Source organism: Mobula birostris, chromosome 31 (assembly GCF_030028105.1).
Source record: "Mobula birostris isolate sMobBir1 chromosome 31, sMobBir1.hap1, whole genome shotgun sequence".
In the NCBI taxonomy this organism is placed as follows: Eukaryota; Metazoa; Chordata; class Chondrichthyes; order Myliobatiformes; family Myliobatidae; genus Mobula; species Mobula birostris.
In genome coordinates, this window is record NC_092400.1 from 4,851,941 (window position 1) to 4,872,271 (window position 20,331).

At 43.4% G+C, this 20,331-nt stretch overlaps 1 protein-coding gene across 3 annotated transcripts in view; it reads left to right on the forward strand.

Moving 5' to 3' along the window:
• The window catches only part of LOC140190736 (calcium-binding protein 1-like), a 102,224-nt gene extending 82,642 nt beyond the window's left edge, over positions 1-19,582 (forward strand). For 2 of the 3 annotated variants that reach the window (XM_072247553.1, XM_072247552.1), the window contains exons 3-7: positions 4,910-4,940; positions 12,152-12,295; positions 14,749-14,858; positions 17,585-17,732; positions 19,291-19,582. In XM_072247553.1, coding sequence (XP_072103654.1) covers positions 4,910-4,940; positions 12,152-12,295; positions 14,749-14,858; positions 17,585-17,732; positions 19,291-19,316 — 459 coding nt within the window. In that variant the 3' untranslated portion in view covers positions 19,317-19,582. Of the gene's footprint in view, positions 1-4,909; positions 4,941-7,700; positions 7,815-12,151; positions 12,296-14,748; positions 14,859-17,584; positions 17,733-19,290 lie in introns of all 3 variants that reach the window. The other variant, XM_072247551.1, reaches the window with a different exon arrangement.
• The last annotated feature ends 749 nt before the right edge of the window (positions 19,583-20,331 follow it).

Sequence of the window (20,331 nt, forward strand, 5' to 3'; positions counted from 1 at the left end):
CTGACCCTCAAAGTGTAGTTCAAGGAGTTGGTCATTCGATCTTATTAACAGGGTGTGTGCTTAGATGCTGCATTCGGCCATTGTCATCAGCTTAAGAGTGGTTATGGAGAGCACAGGCTTCCCTGAGATTCATATACCCGACTATGTTATTGATCAGCCTTGTATTGTTATTTAGCATGGTATTGCTGCTGAGTTTAAAGAAAACATCAAGTCAAGGTGTGGATATTGAAAATTTTGCCATTTCAGAGTGTAAATTGCTTTTGTTGTCCGGGCACATTTTGACACTGTACAGACGTAACAAGCTACCCGCAGATATCAATTACAATGTGCTTACATCACCAGCATTGTTATAGTAACATTATAACTCAGGGAGGCATTATGACTCTGGAACATATTATTGGCAGGAGGTTGCCTCTAGAAGCTGTTTTATCACTCTCCAGCCGTGTTTAGGCTCCCATCATATAATGAGCACAGAAAGTTTGAATTTATCTTGGCTGATTTATTGTAGTTTGAATTTCATCATGGCTGATCCACCTTTTGAATTTATCTTTCAAACTTCCACAAAGAACCTGGCCAAGCAACACAGCAAAATAAACCTTCCTCAGATTCTTGGTACCCAGTAGCTCACAATCGCTTTCTGCAGACAGGCAAGCACATATGCTGTCCAGTTTGGACCGAGAGAGTGCTGTGCTGTTAGAGATAGAGTTTTTCAGTTGAGATATTAAATTGAGATCATGCAGAAAAATTTCCTGATAAATTTGCAGAGACAACATTGGAAGGAGATTAAAGCCCCAACTATGTTTTTTTTGGTTCTCTCAAACGATACTGTGTCTAAATTTGGAATAAATCAGAAGTAATCTTTATGATACTTCAGTTAAATTTGAACAGACCTGGAGATCTTTTATTCAATATTTTCATTTAATGTAACTATTTTTTCTCTCTCTGATCATACATACATTCCCTTCGTGGATTTATCTGTTATTAGCGGAGGTCGGGTTTGAGGACGTGATTGTTTAATTTGTTCAAGTCTACTATTTACCTAGTTAGCCCATTGCTTTGCTTTGTAGGTTAGTTGCACGGTAGGTTTTTTTTGATTTTTTTTCTCGTTCTATCGATATATATGGAAAATTAGTATACAACTATATTACCTTGTTATTTTATAACTAACTTACGTTGTTTGCATTTTTTTTGTATTAATATTACTTGTATATTTATATCTTAACAATGTATTGGTTGCTATATGTTTTACCTTTTGTGTACTGATTCAATAAAAAGATTTAAAAAGATAAATTTGCAAAGAAGAGGCAGCTCGGTAGCATAGTGGTTAACATGACGATTTTACAGTACAGGCGACCCAGGTTCAATTCCCACCGCTGCCTGTAAGGAGTTTGTACGTTCTCCCCGTGACTGAGTAGGTTTCCTACGGGGTGCACTGGTTTCCTCTCGCAATCCAAAGATGTATCGTTTGGTGGGTTAATTGGTCATTGTAAATTGTCCCATGATTAGATTAGGATTAAATTGGGGGTTGATGGCTGGTGCAGCTCGAATATCTAGAAGGCCCTGTTCCGCGCTAAATCTCAATAAAAAAAACAGCACTGACGATCTTCATGCCCAGACTAATCCTGCATGCTTAAATCAATGTTGATGATTTAGTCATTTCCTTATGCTTTTTGTAGGCCGGCTGGTGGCGTAGTGGCATCAGCGCTGGACTTTGGAGCAAAGGCTCCCGAGTTTGAATCCAGCCGGCTCCCTTGCACGCTTTCCATCCGTGCTGGGTTGAGCGTCAAGCTAGCAACTCAGCCTCGTAAAAATAAGAAAGCCTGCTTAAAAAAACAGCGCCCAGGTGACTCCATTCGGAGTGAAGGGCTTTCTTCTTCTTCTTCCTTCTGTGCTTTTTGTATGAGTTTACTTTTAGACTAGAAGATATAGGAGCAGAATTAGGCCATTTGTCCCATCGGGTCTGCTCCGCCATTTCATCCTGGCTGATCCAACTTTAATAAATGGGCTGCCACATTGACTGCACCGTATACAATGCTCAGCGGTGTTTACCTAGCTATAAAGTGATGTGACCGTCTGAGGATGAAGGGTACTGTATAAGTGTAAATACTCCCATTCTGCTGCGGCTGTCCCACATGCCACTTCTGTATGAGCAATGGCTGTCAAGAAATGCACCACAGCAGAGGTAAAGATTAACACAAGAGCTTTTGCTGATACCGGAAATCCAGGGTAACACACAAAATGCCAGAGGATCTCAGCGGGTCAGGCAGCATCCATAGAGAGAAATAAAGAGTTGATATTTCGGGCCGAGACCCTTCACTGTTGACTGTTTATTCCTTTCCATAGGTGCTGCCTGACCTGCTGAGTTCCTCCAGCGTTTTGTGTGTGTGTTAATAGAGATAAAGTGTGAGGTCTGGTCTGTAAAGCTACTTGTCTCTGTGAACTTTGTGTTGCTGAACTACATTTCTCCTCATGTTCCCTGAGGTACAAGTCTTTGTTTAAATTGCTGCATGGCTTGGCCACTATAAAGAAGTAAAGCTTAAAGATCGAGGATCAAGGGTCAACTTTATTCACCATGTACGTTCACGTGTACAGTGGATTCCAGTAAATATCAGGGCAGCCATTTATTCTGGACAACTCTTAACAAAAACTAATCGAGAAAACAGCTGCGATTCCCTTCATTTATTTGGGACACTACGCAGCTTAATTGAGACACGAGATTGTTGCCGAGCAGTTTCTAGCTAACATCAGTTGCAAGCAGTTGCTGTGGCTGTTAGATACTACACCGTGCTTAGAACAAACAGATTTTAAGTAGCATTAGCTGCATGTGCTTTTGTTTAAAACACAGTGATTTTTGTCATTGATAGTTGGCAAAAAATAAGCAGTAAGGCATTTCAGAACTGTTTTGCACACTGCAGTTTCAAACATTCAGGTTTGGAGCCACCAGAAGAGGCTGGGAGTGAAAATGAAACTACCTTGACAAGTTAGAAACTACAATTAATTTGAAGGTATGAACAATCATCTTGAATGTTACAATGAAAATGAAGATTTGGAGGATGCAACCATTGAAAGTTGTGTGAAGGCAGTCCATTATCTGCTCTATTTTTGCTCATTTATAGTCCAAAGAACATGGCAGCACACGCTGGATGGATTGTTAACTAAACTATTTCCATGAAATTTCAGCTACTTGGGTGATGATTAATTGGGCCAAAATGTTCTGGTCCTGATGTGTCCCAGTTGACCACAATCCACTGTATTAGGAATTTGCTGTGGTGTGTTACTGCAAAATGCAACAAAAAGACAATGTTCAACAATTAGAAAGAACAAAGAATTGTATCGAAAATAAAGTTAGTGGTTAAAGTACAGATATGGAATAATAACGCCTAAATACATAAATATCAACAAGTACTTAAACATCGCTCAGCTCCTGTACCCTTAAAAACCAGCAGCAAAATCGTAAGTGTTTCTCCTACACAAATAAAATAAATCTTGTAAGATACAGCAGAATGTCCAAATTCAAAAAAAAAAAAGATTGGATGGCATCTTTTGAAAAAGAGGCTGGTTTTATACTTGGGGCTCGTTACTTCTGGTTCTAGCTCCATGGATTCCTCCTGACTGTCTGAGTGTTCCTGGCATTTGTCTGTTACTGAGACGGCGTTGCAGTCAGTAGAGCTGCTGCCTCAGGACTCCAGTGGCGTGACTTCAATCCTGCCCTTGGTGCGAAGAGTGCAGAGGTTGTAAGTTCTTCCTGCCGCTGCATTGGCTGCAGAGACAGCACGGTGGCGTCTCACTTTATGGCACCGGCGGTAAGATTGGAGTTCGAGTCCCACTGCTGCCCGTAAGGAGTTTGTACCTTTCCCCCGTGACTGCGCGGATTTCCACTGGGTGCTCCAATTTCCTCCCACATTCCAAAAGACGTATGGTTAACGTTAGTGAGCTGTGGGCGTGTCATTTTAGCGCCAGAAGCATGGCAACACTTGCAGGCTGCCCAGCACGATCCTCAGTGACTTGATTTAACACAAACAACTCATTTTACTGTATATTTCGGTGTATGTGACAAATTAAGCTAATGCTTAATTGTCATCTCTTCTGGGCACTCCGGTTTCCACACACATCTCAGAAATGTGCATGCTTCCATGTTAATTGGCCTCTGTAAGTTGCTAGTTGTTCAATAACCCTTGGGGCAGTTGATGGGAATGTAAGAAGAATAAAATTGGTTAGGCTAGGATGAATATAAATAGATATTCTGCTGATTGGACTCTGGGCTTTTACTTCACTTAGCATCTGCTAATGTAAAGCTTCATAGTCTCCACATTTCATTCCCGCTCATTTTTGTGGATTATCATGCCCTGCTGCTCTTTGCTTATTGAAAATCCCAGTATCCAGTATTCGTGGGAAGAGAGCACCTCTTGTAGGAAACAGCCCAGGAAACCACCAGGTGCACAGTTCATTTTCCCAGCTGCACACTCCGAGTCCTGCTGTTCAGTGAGTCCACTATATCGTGCTTCATCTCTAATTATTTCTCTGCATGCATTCCAGAGGCAAATGTTTTAATATGATCTAATTCAGCAAGGAAGATTGTACCTTGATTTCCAGTGGCCATTAACACTGAGGTACATAGTGCATGACATCAGTAATGTATATTTGAAATGCTCCTTTTGCTTTCAACTGTTGGATTCAATTGGTGCACCCCTCTAGAGCATGACAGTCAAACTGTCCAATATCTACCTATCGTTAATTAAAAGAATCCAACAACACAGACACTAGTACCTCTGGGAATGAGTCCATATCAGGAGCCTCTCTTTGTTGAAAGGAATGGAAAACTACGTGAAGAGGAAAAAGTCCTTTCTGACATAATTGTATTTGCATTGAAATCCTTAAACCATTCTAATGCAAACTCTTTTGCCACTAGGACAGAGAACTGGGAGCAGAAGAAATTGAAGGTAAGCAATTCTTTTGATTTCAGTACTTTTGAGATACATTGAAACCTTTTACATTGGTATGAAGTACATAGTTAAAAACAAGCAGCCTTCTCTTTTTGCACTTTTTAAAGTGCCACAAAACAAATCCTTCGGACTATTTTGCACAGACGCTGCATTTACATTTTCCCTCCTTCCTTCACGCACCCTATTTGAATACAGAATAACTAGATTCTGGAAATCATTGCCACATTGGAGACAAGGTCATTAGGTATGTTTAAAGCAAGGTTGATAAGTTCTTGATTAGTCTGTACGCTAAAGGTTATGGGGAGAAAGCAGGAAAATGGGGTTGAGGAGGATAATAAATTACCCATGATGGGATGGGAGAGCAGACTTGATGGGCTGAATGGCCTAATTTTGCTCCTTTGTCTGATGAACTTATGGCAAAAGGGTGAGTTTTTGAACTAGGAACTTGTTTCCAAAATGGCTGAGTTCATTTTAGCCACTCCAAAATACATGATCAGATGTCTCAGTAGATCAATATTGTCTTAAGAGACAGCATGTTCATACTCTAATCAATATGATTGAATCATACAGCACAGGCAGGTTATTGAGCCCCTGGCCACAACTTTGAAAGAGCTCTACAGTGAGTCCCATTCCCCTGCTTCTCCAACACAAGGGATTCTTCAGATGCTGGAAATGCAGAGTAACACACACGAAATGCTGGAGGAACTCAGCAGATCACGCAGCATCTATGGAAAGGAATAAATGGTCGATGTTTCAGGCCGAGACTTTCATTAGGACTTCCTGCCGAGGGTCTCTGTCTTCTCTAGCCTGCTCTTGCATTCCTCTTTTTTCATTTTTTTTAATCCAATTATCTTTCAAAGTTATGATTGAATCTGGTTCCTCTATCTACTTGAACAGTGCATTCCCAATCATTGCATATTACTAAATGAATACCAAGAGTGACAAAACAATTAATTCTTATGTACAAAATTATGAGAACTAGCTAAAGTGTGAAGAAGAATTTGTTCTTTTTATGGAACTGTTTATGAGGTGAACTCTGGAAGTTTTATTACATTATACTGGTCCGTATGTGTGTGTTCGTGCATGTACGTGTGTTTCATCATCGTGTTGTTCAAGGATAACTATGAATAGAATAATATTGCTTCCCCTATTTTCTAAGAGTTGCAGAGGGCTGTGTCCATGAAGCCTTCACAAGTGGAACTAATGTATGATAATTGTGTAGTGAAATTATGCTTTTAATGCTAGGGACACTAGTGATGCAGTGGCTCTTAATCTCCTTGATAACAGTTCAGTATTCGGGCTCTAAATCAGGTAAGAAAATCCCTCCATTCTGCGGCCGTCCATGAAGATGGTTTGGGGAATCACTGGCCATAGTTTGCCGGTAATGACTGTGAAATTGGTGAACATAATATGGATGCTGCAGGTGTGGGAAATTGAGGAGGTCGACAGCACCGATGCAAGCAATTGGAATTATGGCTGAAATGCATTTCTCAGGGACAAGGAGTGAACTGATGATGCCAGTGAGCAAGCAACACAGAAGGAAGCTTGAAATATAAATGGGCTGTACTGCAACCGTCACCTACCTCTCCCATCTGCACACCTTTCATCTTCACCATTTAATTCCATTCGAGATCGTTGTCCCATACAGCCCTTAAATGCTACAGATTGTTTTTCATCTATTTGTTTATTCCCTCCCTTACTTTGAAATGTTTGATTCTGGATTTTGGTGAAGGAGGGAATCTGTGAACACTCTCCTGAATTGCATTAATCAGCTCGAATGTCAATGCCCACTCAGTCCTCCGACTCTTACTGATGATTGCTGGGGTGTTCATTTGGAGATCCAAATTGTAATTAATTCCATCAAGAGTTTATTGTCCTTTATAGAGAGTTAGTTTCCCCTGAAGCATTTTTTCATACCTTAATCAGTGATGGTGATTTTGGCTGCTTTCCCTGTGGAATGACAGTAGTACTTGTATCTTCACTTGGTGCTTTGCAATATAAAATGTGAATATTCTTTACAGAGAGCCTTATATTGCATTATAAGGCCTAAGTCACCTCTGAGGAGCTAGTCCAAGGCACAGCATTAATACAGAGAGATCTATGTACAGAGACCCTCCTTAACATTTGGTCCCAGATTTGACACGCTCTGCAAAAAAAGTCAAGTCAAAGTACACTTATTATCATAGTCATAGTCATACTTTACTGATCCCGGGGGAAATTGGTTTTCGTTACGGTTGCACCATAAATAATAAATAGTAATAAAACCATAAATAGTTAAATAGTAATATGTAAATTATGCCAGGAAATAAGTCCAGGACCAGCCTATTGGCTCAGGGTGTCTGACCCTCCAAGGGAGGAGTTGTAAAGTTTGATGGCCACAGGCAGGAATGACTTCCTATGACGCTCTGTGTTGCATCTCGGTGGAATGAGTCTCTGGCTGAATGTACTCCTGTGCCCACCCAGTACATTATGTAGTGGATGGGAGACATTGTCCAAGATGGCATGCAACTTAGACAGCATCCTCTTTTCAGACAGCACCATCGGAGAGTCCAGTTCCATCCCCACAACATCACTGGCCTTACGAATGAGTCTGTTGATTCTGTTGGTGTCTGCCACCCTCAGCCTGCTGCCCCAACACACAACAGCAAACACTAGCCACCACACACTCGTTGCAGACTCGTATCAAAGTATATATACTTTATACAACCTTGAGATTCATCTCCTTACAGGCAGCCACAAAGCAAAGAAATCCAATAGAACCCATGGAAACAAAGGAAGACAGTCAAACGTCCATCATGCAAAGAAAAAAAAAGAAAAACCATGCAAACAATAAAAATGAGCAAACAGCATACAGAACTGAAGTTCGCTACAGTGAGTTCCCACTGTGATAGTTGCAGGCCACAGCTGCAGTTCGGTGCAGAGAGGAGTCAAGCTCGCGGAGTAACGGGTTGAAGTTCAGCGCGGGGACGAGTAAACCTTGCGGAGCAGCGTTTTGAACCGGCCCATGCCTCGCCTCTGGCCCTGACACCCTGTCCTTTTCGATCTGGCCCGGTGGCCCGGTGCTTAAATCGACCAGACCTTGCTCTCGGACCTGGACCCTGCGGTTTCGATAAACTCTTGGGCCAATGCCCTGCCACCTCAACTCAGCACAGCGCTTAAAGCGATCAAACCTCGGGCCCAGGACCGGGTCCCGCCGCTTCAACTCTGCACGGCCTCCGCTCGCCTCGCCTCAGTTCTGCCGAATCAAATTGCCTCCAAGTTCGTTCCCAGAATAGCCAAACATTGGCTCGTTCCCTGCTCTCCGGCCGGGACCCCTCCACCTTGGTTCGGCCCGTACACACCACGCCGCAGCTGTCCTGCACCTTCGGGACTTCAGTTCCCACTGTAAAAATGCCGGGTTCAACAGGCGGCTCGAAAGCTCAACTCTGACAGGGAAGTTACAGTCTACTGTTTGCAGTGATTGTTTAGCAAAAAGGCGTTATTAATGAATCATCTAGTTGTTTTCTTTGTTTTGTCTGCCACCAACAAGCAGTTGCCGAGCTACACCAGGACTATCTTAAACCAGAAGGGAAAAAAGGTGGCAAATAGCAGATGTAGCGTTTAGGAGTTCCCTTTGAGCTTGTACTGGTTGGGGAAGAGACTTGTTCTCTGATTTTATACCAAACATTTCACATTATTATATACAACCAGTGGCCACTTTATTAGGTACAGGAATGGAACTTGGTGTAGTCTTCTGCTGCTGTAGCCCATCCACTTCAGGGTTCAATGTGTTGCGTGTTATGAAATGATCTTCTGCACACCACTGTCGTTATGTGTGGTTACTTGAGTTACTGTCACCTTCCTGTCAGCTTGAACCAGTGTGCCCATTCTCCTCTGACCTCTCTCATTAACAAGGTGTTCTCACCCACAGCACTGCCACTCACTGGATGTTTTGTTTTTGTTTCTCACACCATTCTCTGTAAACACTAGAGACTATTGTGCGTGAAAATCCCAGGAGAGCAACAGTTTGTGAGATACTCAAACCACCCTGTCTAGCATCAACAATCATTCCATGTCAAAGTCACTTAGATCACATGTCTTCCTCATCCTGATGTTGGGTTTGAACAACAACGAACTTCTTGACCATGTCTGCATGCTTTTTTTCATTGAGTTGCTGCCACATGATTAGCTGATTAGGTATTTGTGTTAGCGAGCAGGTGTACAGGGATAGCTGATAAAGTGGCCACTGGGTGGATTTAAGTGGAATTGAATCTCAGCAGCAGAGTCACATCTGTGTACATTACCACTGCGCCAATTCAGGCCATCCACCAGAAGCTAGGCATTGTAATCCACTCTCCTCTATGCTAAAACCGATCTGGAAGTGATAATGGGCAAGGGATCAACATTGAACTGGGGTTGGAGTGGGTTTCCAACCAATTACCTGGCAGTCAGATAGCACAGGGGTACCCTGGTGCTGCAAAAATTAACTTGGTCCAGTTTTAGTCCCAGAGCGTTCACCTTTTGCTTTCAAGATCCTTTTAACCTCATTCCAAAATGGGAGGAAGGAACTTTAATCTTTTTTGAAAGTGACATTGCATACCCTTCATGAGAGGTAAACCTAGAGCCCATAATAAAGCAATGAATAAACAGGACAGAATGCCATGTAATTAGAAACAAAGGCAAACTTCCCTTCTCTGTTACATGTTCTACGTTCACACATCCTATTCTGGACCCCTTCCTATCTCTGTCGCTTGACTAAGTGCATCTGTTACAAAACATAAGGAGTGCCATTGATGCATTTCAAAGGAATGTATTGATTTAAATACAGAGAAAATGAATTTCCATTTGTACGTGCTGCATTTATTAAGAATAAATATTATTTTCAAAGTTAAAGTAATGCCTGCAAGAGACTGCCCAGTGTTGCACAGCAAGCTGTGGTCGACTATAGGTTCCACTAAAACAATTGGAATATATCCCAGGATGAGCAAATACTAGAGTAGATTAAATGTACATGCACAGTGGAGAGTATCCGAGCTGGTTGCACCAGAGCCTGGTATGGAAATGTCTGCAGAGAGTGTTGGATACAGCCCAGACCATCACAGACAAAGCCTTCTCCACCAAGCACGCTGACAAGGAGCGCTGTAACTAGAAGGCAGCATCCATCATCAAGGACCCCCACCATCCCGACCATGCTCTCGTCTCATACTACCATCGGGCAGGAGGTACAGGAGCTGTAAGTCCCACACCACCAGGTTCAGGAACATTTATTACCCTACAGCGTCAGGCTCCTGAACTGGTGTGGATAACTTCACCCACCTCAACTCTGAACTGAATCCACAACCCGTAGACTCACTTTCAAAGACTCTACAACTTGTGTTCTCAGTATTACTTATTTTTTTGTTACTTGCACAATTTTTCAAATTGGTTGTTCATTAGTCTTTATTTATGTATAGTTTTTCATAAATTATATTGTATTCCTTATTTTCCTGTAAATACCTGCAAGAAAATGAATCTCTAGGTAGTGTATGGTGACAGATACTGTTCGTATGTACTTTGATAATAAATTCACTTTGACTTTGAAATGCACTACAAGCCAGAATTTCAGAGGCTTTACACCACCGACTATCTTGCTGCAATGATTTGCTTGGTATTTCCATGACTTTAAGCTTTGAGGTCGCAAAAGACAGCACTGTCCAATAGCAAAGCTAAACTAGTACACACAGTGAGCTCTGGTATAAACCTTGGTGGGTTATGTATCTTACAATGGATGTTTTCATTGGAATACGGAAAGCCTCCACGAAACTTTACCAAGCCAAGTCAGTTTGGGAGCCCTGGTCAGGACACTGGGTGCTTCTTATCTAGCCCTTCGGGGCATTGTTAGAGGTGACTCTTCCACCCTTTACATATCAACATATTCGTGGAAAAGTCAGGTGTACAATAACCCTAATGTATGTAATACAGAACAATCAAGTTAATACTTTCATCAGAAATCATGGTTTCCCCATTTCTTAGCCAATGACAAATGCAATGTTAGCATTCATTTCAAGAGGACTAGAATATAAAAGCAAGGATGTAAAGTTAAGACTTTGTAAAGCACTGCTTGTTACATACACCTGTTAGGGTGCATTCTCCAGTTACCTGATAAGGTAACCGTAGCCTTCAGCCAGGAGCAGATGTCATCAGGTGGTTCCTAACATTCACCGAGTGTTTCGACCCTTAACCACGACGCTCTCCAGTTGGTGGGCCAGCAGTGGTGGCCAAATCACTGCCTGTCTGCTCCTGGCTTCCAGCTCCCCTCCTCTCGCTGAGGATCACTTGGAGTATTGTGAGCAGGTTTGGGTCCCTTATCTTAGAAAGGACTGCTGGAACTGGAGCAGAGAGCAAGCAACAGAAACTCTGCAGATGCTGGAAGACAGATCCTGATAAAGGGTCTCGGCCCGAAACGCCAACTGCACTCTTTTCCATAGATACTGCCTGGCCTGCTGAGTTCCTCCAGCATGTTGTGCATATGGTCTTTGAAAGCGCCAGTTTGCAACACTTGGTTATTGGATAACACTTTGCTGTGGAACACCGGTGAGTTTCAGGCAGGCTTCAAAATATATAACTTCAAACATACACTTTATTCATAACATAAGCAAGAAATACAATCATAACTTGACTTTCTCTACATTAATTGTACCATCAAGTCAATAAAATATGTTTCAATGTGTCAAAACCGCTCATGTTTCCTCCTTAAACAATGCAAAAGCATTTGAGAGTCTGTTACACAGGACCCAACCCCTCAGCGTCCGGCAGTGACGGGACCCGAGACTGTGGTCCTTCCCCACAGAACCTTTGTGGTGGCTGCACTGAGCTTCTGCGCATCTCTCAGCACGGAACCCTGCACCTTGGAAGGACCAGCTTTGGCCTTAAGCTCTGAATTTCTTCCCCAAACATCTCCACCACTCTCCCTTCCTGACTTTTGTCCTAATAGCTCCACTTTCACAGGTAAACACCTCTGTAGGCAGTGTTCGACAATGAAGTAACAAAGCGAATGCTGACAAAAATGGAGCCCCTATGTAGGAGAGAAAGGTTAGATTGATCTTCGAGTAGGTTAATCGATTGCACAACATCGAGAACCGAAAGACGTGTACTGTTCTGTAGTGTTCTGTGTAATGTTCGTTTCATGGTATATTGATCTGACTTGTAAATGAAGTATTATTTTTGATTATGTGGTTCTTTGTTGACAGAGTTAAGAGACGCATTCAGAGAATTTGATAAGGACAAGGATGGTTTCATTGGCTGTAAAGATCTAGGCAACTGCATGCGGACAATGGGCTACATGCCAACCGAGATGGAGCTGATTGAACTCTCCCAGCAAATTAACATGAACTGTGAGTTCATACACAACGTTGACTTCATCAGACACGTCACACTGAATGTTGAAATCGGAAGCAGCTCAGTGGATTACACCCCATTTGGAGGGTGGCTGCCTGAGATCTGTGTGCTGGGTCTACTTGGACCACGCACTGAATCAAGCAGAATGCCCATGGCATTTCATGCGTGGCATGGGGCTGATGGAGCAGCCCAGTGCTTCAACGCGCTGGACCAGCCGCCAGGATGGGTGCATGATCACTGCAGTGCCTTGGGAGTTGCTGCCCAAGTGAAAGGCAGGTACTGATGAGGGCTGATGCTGATGCCGGGCACATTGGTGGTAGAAGCAATCCCCTCTATGCTGGAGGGGTTTCAGTTGGGCTGCTACTTGGTTAGTCTCTCCTGGCAGTAAAGTTAAGGGCCACACTGGGCATGGTCATAATTTGCTCTGTTGTCAGCAACAACAACATGAGTTCCCGGTGAAGCAGGAACGCAGACACCAACATCTCCTGGACGCTAAGGCCTGGAGCCTTGGGCGCCTGCTTCTTGTTTCTGAGAACACTGAAAACAAGCCCGATCCTCCTTGTTTCCATTGCCTCCCCTTCTCACTGCTCTAAACAACAGCTGTGCGATCTTCCAGCACATAGATGGTGTGCTTTTCCGCAAGATTGCCTCTTTCAATTTTTCTCTCATTATACATTTGTCAAATCTCTGTTCTCTTACCTTGTCTATCTGTTCTCTCCTCTTCAGAATTTATTTTCCTTGCTTCTTGTCAGGAAATCTAGTAATCAAACCTGATTCCTTCTTCCAAATAATTGATGTACGTACTATAAATGATACCGTGTTGAAGCCCCTGCAGCAATCCCAGTGGCACACCACTGATGAGCTTCCCAGTTATGCCTACTCTTTGTTTTCTGTTAGCCAGCCAACTGTCTATCCACAACAGCCTGTTACCTCTCAGACTTTTCTACATTAATCTTCTGGAAATCTAAGGATCATACATCCACCAATTCCCTCTCACTCACAGCTTCTTTGAAAAAAGACAACCTCTAATAAACTGGTCAAACATGATTGCCAATTCTCAAAGCCATGTTAACTTTCTCCGATCACCTTGCTATTTCCATAACATCTTTTAAATATAAAATCATGAAACATAGGAGCAGAATTAGGCCATTCAACCCATCAAGTCTGCTCCACCATTCTATCCTGATTTAACCCCTCAACCCATGTAACCTTTGACACCCTTACTAATCAAGAACCTGTCAACCTTCACCAAATATACCCAAAGACTTGGCCTTCACAGCCATTTGTCCACAGATTCACCACCCTCTGGCAAAAGAAATTCCTCCTCTTCTCTGTTCTAAGGGGACTTCCTTGTATTCTGACGTCTCTGGCCTTACCCTGCCCCCCACCCTACTATAGGAAACATCCTCTCCATCTCCACTCTATATAGGTTCTATTATTTCCACACTGCTGAGTTATTCAGCCTGTGGTTTCCTGTTTCCTGTCTCCTTCCTTTTCTGGATAATGGAGTTACATTCGCTGTTTTCCTGCCTCGAAGCCGGAAATTTTGGAAAACTAAAATCAACATGTCAACAATCTGGCTGGCCACTTTTAAGATTCTGGGAGGAAATCCATCAGGACCTGGAGACCTGTCAGTTCGCAGCTCTGTTTATTTACCTAGTACCATTTCCTTAATCTCAGGCTTAGGTTTAGATTTATTTATCACAAATATATCGAAACAGAGAGTGAATGACGTCGTTTGTGTTCACAACCGACACACCTGGGGACGTGCTGGGGGGAGCCCACAAGTGTCACCACACACTCCGGCGCCACGTCCATACGTTCGGCACAACAACAGAGAACGCAATAAGCAGCAGAACAGGCCCCTTTCCCGCCCCCCCCCCCCCCGCCCACCACAGAAATGGATAGCCCTCCAACACCAGGAGAAGCCTCTGGTCTCCAGACACTGTAATTTTTCCAAGCTCCTCCATGCCTTCCGATTCCCAACTTGGAGCTGTTTCACAAGCTGAGCACGTTGTCGATGGTGAAGACTGATGTAAAACACTCATTTCCCATCTCCCCGTTTTCTATTTCTATTGGTCCAACTTTCATTTTGTTAACTCTTGTCAGTTTAAAATATCATTAGAAATGTTTATTATCTTGGGCCAGCCTGAACAAGGACTGGATGAAGAGGGTGGATGTCACCCCTAGAATCCACATTAGACGTTGCTCGATGATAGATCAAGGTGTCAGTGTGATGATCCTTTGATTAGTATCTGAATACATTAATTTCTCCTGTTTAACATATTGCTAGCTTCATTAAAATAGCAGTTCAAAGGCACTGAATATTTAATCACTAAATTCTGAAAAATAATTTTAGGGACCCAGTCTGATTGCTTGAACATCCTCAGAGTGAATGCATTTGAAGTAAGTTTGTCACCAGGCCTCTTGTTTCTGTATTTACTTTCAGTGGGCGGCCATGTTGATTTTGATGACTTTTTGGAATTGATGGGACCCAAGCTTCTGGCGGAAACGGCTGACATGATTGGAGTGAAAGAGCTTCGGGATGCTTTCAAGGAGGTGACCATTTCCACAACTATTAAATGAAGCGCGGCTGCCTTTTCCATAGGGCTTCCCCCAGTCTCCTGTCGAAACCTCTGAATCAAAGTCCTTCGCGTTTCCATGGGGATCCTGGCAAAGTTCTGCTGGGAAATCAGGTGAACCCCCATGTAAATTTCAAGGCCTGGTTTGGTGTCACATTCTCTCTCACCAGAAATAGAATGGGTTAACAAATAGGGTTAGATAGATCATAAAAGTGACAAAGAATGATGTGCCATTCCTTTGGACAGTTCTAACTGTTCTATATAATGGAAGCTTATCCTGGAATATTCTGCCAAACTGAGCAGTTCAGGCATTCTGGGACGGCAGGGGTGAGGTGCCGGACTGGGCTGAATGGTCTTTCCTCATCTTCCGAAAAGGGAAGCTGTGGGCACGTTTCAAAGGACAGGAGCTGTGTGGCTTGGACAGCTCATCAGCCTCCCCTGAGTGATCGCGAGGGCGTAGGCGTTGTTCAGCATAAGGCACGTTGAGCTCTTTCTTCAGGCGGAGGGAGGGCAGTCAGTGAGGGCCACGATTCCTAGTGCCGATAATATGGAGAAATTATGTATGAGGGTAAGTACAGGATTGCCCGTCATATACAAAACATTTGCCATCTCTCCTTTTCCATACCTCATACCTGCAGACAAAGCCTGATGCCCAAGCCACATTCTGGGATAGATGAGGCAGGATTTTAGGAGCAAATTAAAGGAGAAGAGGGACAGAGGGAGACGGAAAAACTGCCTAAAGGGGAAATTCCACAGCTTAAGATCTGGACAGCTATAAGTAGGACGTGCAATATTTTACTCATGGAGCATGGATACTGTTGACCATACATGGAACGTCAGACATTCACCTCCACTGGTCCTAAACTAATCCCAGTTAGTTGCCATCATCTCTGCAGATTCTGCCGCTCTCCTACACTCTTTGGGATGCAGGTTAAAGCCATCTCACCCGCAGGCAACCCACTCAGCTCCTGGGAGAACCTGCAAACTCTACGCATAGACAGCGCTGGAGGTCAGGACTCTGCCTGGGTCTCCGGAGCTGTGAGACCAATGCTCGGGTGACCAGGGCTCTGGCTCAGGCTGGCACAGACAACCCCCGTAGTTGTGGGGCTGGGGAAGGTCACGGAGATAAGAAGCGTGACGCCATGGAAGGCTGAAACCAAGGATGCCAGACGTTCAGGGAAGTAGCCGATATTGTTGAGGAAGTCTCAGGATCTCCACACATCCTGAAGTAGCAACTGGCAGCAGAGGGTGTTTATGTACGGGGCATTGCAGTGATTTAGGAATGATGGCAGCAAGTTTTCCCACAGCACGTCCCTGTGTTTAGTAATGTGCTGATGACCAGATCATCTGTTGTAAATTGATACGTCAATAAATTTTCTATCTTTTTATTAAATTTCAGATTAATATACATAACAATACTAATGATACAAAGTGATCGATAATGTTTAACATATACAAACATAATTTGAGTAAAATATATAATTCAAGCCTCCCAATCTCTGAGTAGTTGAACATGAAAAAGAGTTTTATAAAGAACCCCCCTAAACTAAAAAAAACAAACCAAAGACTGGGATGTCCTATTCCCTCGGGTAAGAACATTATTTGTCATTAACTCCGCTCCTCTATAGATAAACAAAAGATTATTAAAAAAAAAGTTCTGAAATGGACAGCTTACATCATGTGAAAATGTTGAATGAATGATCTCCAGGTTTCTTCAAATTTAACTGAAGAATCAACCGTACCACTCCTAATTTTTTCCAGGTTTGAACATAATATAGTTTGAGAAAACCATTGAAAGGTAGTAGGGGGATCAGATTCTTTCCATTTAGGTAAGATGGATCTTTTAGCTACTAGTGTAACAAATGCAATCAGACGGCCAGCTGAAACGGATAAATGACCAACATCTGTCACTGGCAATCCAAAAATTACAGTAATAGGGTGAGGTTTTAAATTAATACACAAAAAAATAACAGCCGTTTGGAGCCCCCAACGTACAGCCCTTCCCTGGTTCGGGAGGACCAGCCATCTTATATACTCCAGCCTCAGGACTTGAACCTGAGCTCAGGAAATTGTGACTGCTGTGTGTGAGCCAGCAGAGGGCAAGTAAGCAAGAAATTCATCCCCGGTGTGATTCATTGAAGTAGATTCAAGATTCAGGTTTATATATCACATGTACAGTACATCAAAACATACAGTGAAATGTGTCATTTGCGTTAACAAACAACAGTCCTGAGGATGTGCTGGGTGCAGCCTGCAACTGTCTCCACACATTCTGGCGCCAATATAGCGTGCCCGCAATGCTTGACAGAACCACGCAGACCACAACAAAGCAGGACATAACAAGCAACAAAACAACAACAGCGAAACCAGCCCTTTTCCGCCCTCCCACCCACTCACCCATGCACAGACACAGTTCTCCAATCCCAAGGCAGGCCTTCTCCTTCAGCCTGCTAGAGTAGAGCCTGGTGAGATCCGCTATGCTGGTAAGTGTTGGGGCAAATAGTACGAAGGTGTTAAAGGGATAGATGAATAAATGCATGAAGGAAAAGCGATTGGATGTGGATAATCAGGGAAGAATGGATTGGAGACTTGCATGATACATACAGCCAGCAGGAAATGGATGGGAGGAATGGCATATTGTGTGTTTCATGTTGTGTTTCACACTCCTGTCCACTGAGACTTCGTCCGATTCCTTAAGTACAGTTCGACACAAATGGAGACGGGGAGATCAGCACGACAGAGCTCCGTGAAGCCATGAAGAAATTACTTGGCCAACAGATCGGACACCGGGATATTGAAGAAATACTGAAAGATGTGGACTTGAACGGTGATGGGCGTGTTGACTTTGAAGGTGAGAAGCAGACGGTGGGGCTATACGTCACATCCAAAACTCACTGTGTGTACTAGGACAAAGTGGGCTCAAGGCCAACTCCTACATCACCAGCCTGATGCTCATCCCATTCTTGCCTCCCCCCAGCACTTCCTAGCTCATCCCAACTGGATAATCTGTACTGTAAACAGCTGATCCCCTCTCACCTGTCCCCTCCCCACTACTTCACCTACCAAACCCTGGGGACAAAGCTGATGTTTAATCTATCTGGTTTTCACTCACTGTGACAAAGCTTATTAATAGATGTCATAGCGGCCTCAAGTTATATTTCTTAGTTTGAATATGTTTGGACTGATCGAGCATGCATGCAGGTATTCGACTTAACTCTTCGAAGAAGAGATTGCAGTTCAAAGTTTGGCAATATTGAGCTTTAAAAATTGCACTGATTGATGAATTTTACTTTTACCAAGCTTACACACTGGCACTTAAATCAGCGGTTAAGTTGGGAACACAAGTGCATTTTGAATGTCTGAATATTTGTGGGATGAAAGCGATTCCAGTGAGTGAAAGATGACACAAGGGTCTCAGTGACTCTCCATCCCTGTGGAACGTCAGCCTGAGCTGCAAAACCAAGTGGCCGTTCATTCTGACTTTCTGACTTTTGACTTTTTTTTTGGATCTGGAGTAATAATTACAGTACTTTGTTTCCCTTTACACTTGTGTACTGGAAATGATATTAAACAATCTTGAATTTCATCACCGCCAGAGCTGGGAAGTGTACTAAACCACAGGGGTATGCTTCTGCTCAAAAACTCATGCAGGGAGATGCAAGAATTTGTGGGCCGAAGGGCCTGTATTGTGCTGTAGGTTTTCTATGTTTCTAACATGTCAAGTTGCATTCTTGGAGGGGCTATCTTTCAGTAGTCTGGGAATGACCTTGAAAGAGGATGTGAAAAAGCTGTCAATGTTACTTGAGAGAAAGAGAGTGAGGCTTTCCCCAGTGTCTTCGGAAATTCCTGCCCATTATGTATAGTGACACAAATCCTGAGATATCCGTACACTGCTCTCACACACTCAGAGCACCAACTCAAACATGCCACAATCTTACTCAGTGCTCATCATACACACTGCACTGTTACATGTTAGACATAATGTTTACGCACTATTCCCACACTTTTGCACACACACAATTGTACACTGCGCTCATTGGCCACACTTTTACACATGTCTCGCTCAGCACTGTAAACTCTCACGAGCATGCACTGCATTCACATACGTCAACTCAGACCCCACACTATTGCGTGTGCCACGCTCGCACAGAATCCATGTAATGACACACTACATATGACCCTTACTGTCCCCACACAATCCACTCTCCTGCACCACATTTACACAGACCGGAAGGGAGGGGCAGAGTGGGGTGAGGGATCATTGGTCAGATTAGTAGTCAGGCCAGTTGTATGTCTCCCTACAGCATGTTAATCATGTTTTATAGAAATCTGAACTAAAGCTTAGGCTGTGTACCTCAAATCATGTTCATCAGTTAACACTATTCTTCTCCAAACTTTTACCTCGGCAGAGTTTGTCCGGATGATGTCTCGCTGACCAAAGGAAACGGCCTCTGGACCAAGTTGGCAAATAGCCGCCAAATAACACAAACTGATGCAGTGTCTTCATACTCTGCTTGGGACTATTAAACAGCCTTGCTGGCTAGGGAGCAAACTTTTCTGTTCCGAGCTGCTGAAGAAATGCCAAGTGCCCGTCATGCTGGGGCATTGCGTAACAAACTGCAACTCTTTCTACTGTCATGCTGCCTGGACTTCACATTAAACGTCATCCCAGAATCATATACAGGTGACCCCCACCAAGGACTGTACATGTAAACATGGTGGTGAAAGTATACAGCGCTCAAAAATAAAATCACACACATCATTGACAGGTGAAATGTAAAGTTGTAACAAGCTGTGTATAATTTGACGGTCTTTTATGAGGCTTTACAGGATCTAGCCTTCTGCGAAACAGAATATCAGGGACAAGCAACACACAGAAAATGCTGGTGGAACGCAGCAGGCCAGGCCACATCTATAGGAAGAAGTACAGTCGACATTTCGGGTCGAGACTCTTTGTCGGTCAGGACGAAACATCGACTATACCTCTTCCTATAGATGCTGCCTGGCCTGCTGCGTTCCACCAGCATTTTGTGTGTGTTGCTTGAATTTCCAGCATCTGCAGATCTTCTCATGTTTGCGTATCAGGGATAAGATTTGTTTTGTGTCTGTATTAATCATACTGACGCACTTCTGTTTGATTTGTCTCTGCGAGGTTAATGCAACATTGAAACAAATGAGTTGATAGTTACAGTGAAATGCCAGGCAGGAGATTAATTCATGCTGTCAAAGTCCTAAAATAGTTTCAGGGAGGAAATGAGATCTCCAGTTGCTGGTAGGTTTTGTGGTGATATTGTACTTCAAAACGCAATGGGGATGCTCCACAACTATCCCCATTGCGACGTACCGGAGATCAGGGAGGGAGCAACTGACTTTTTCTTCTAGGTTTGACTCGGATCTAACTCCCACATCCATTTCCAGTGATGTTCTGGGGTACACAGCCTGCAAAGGAA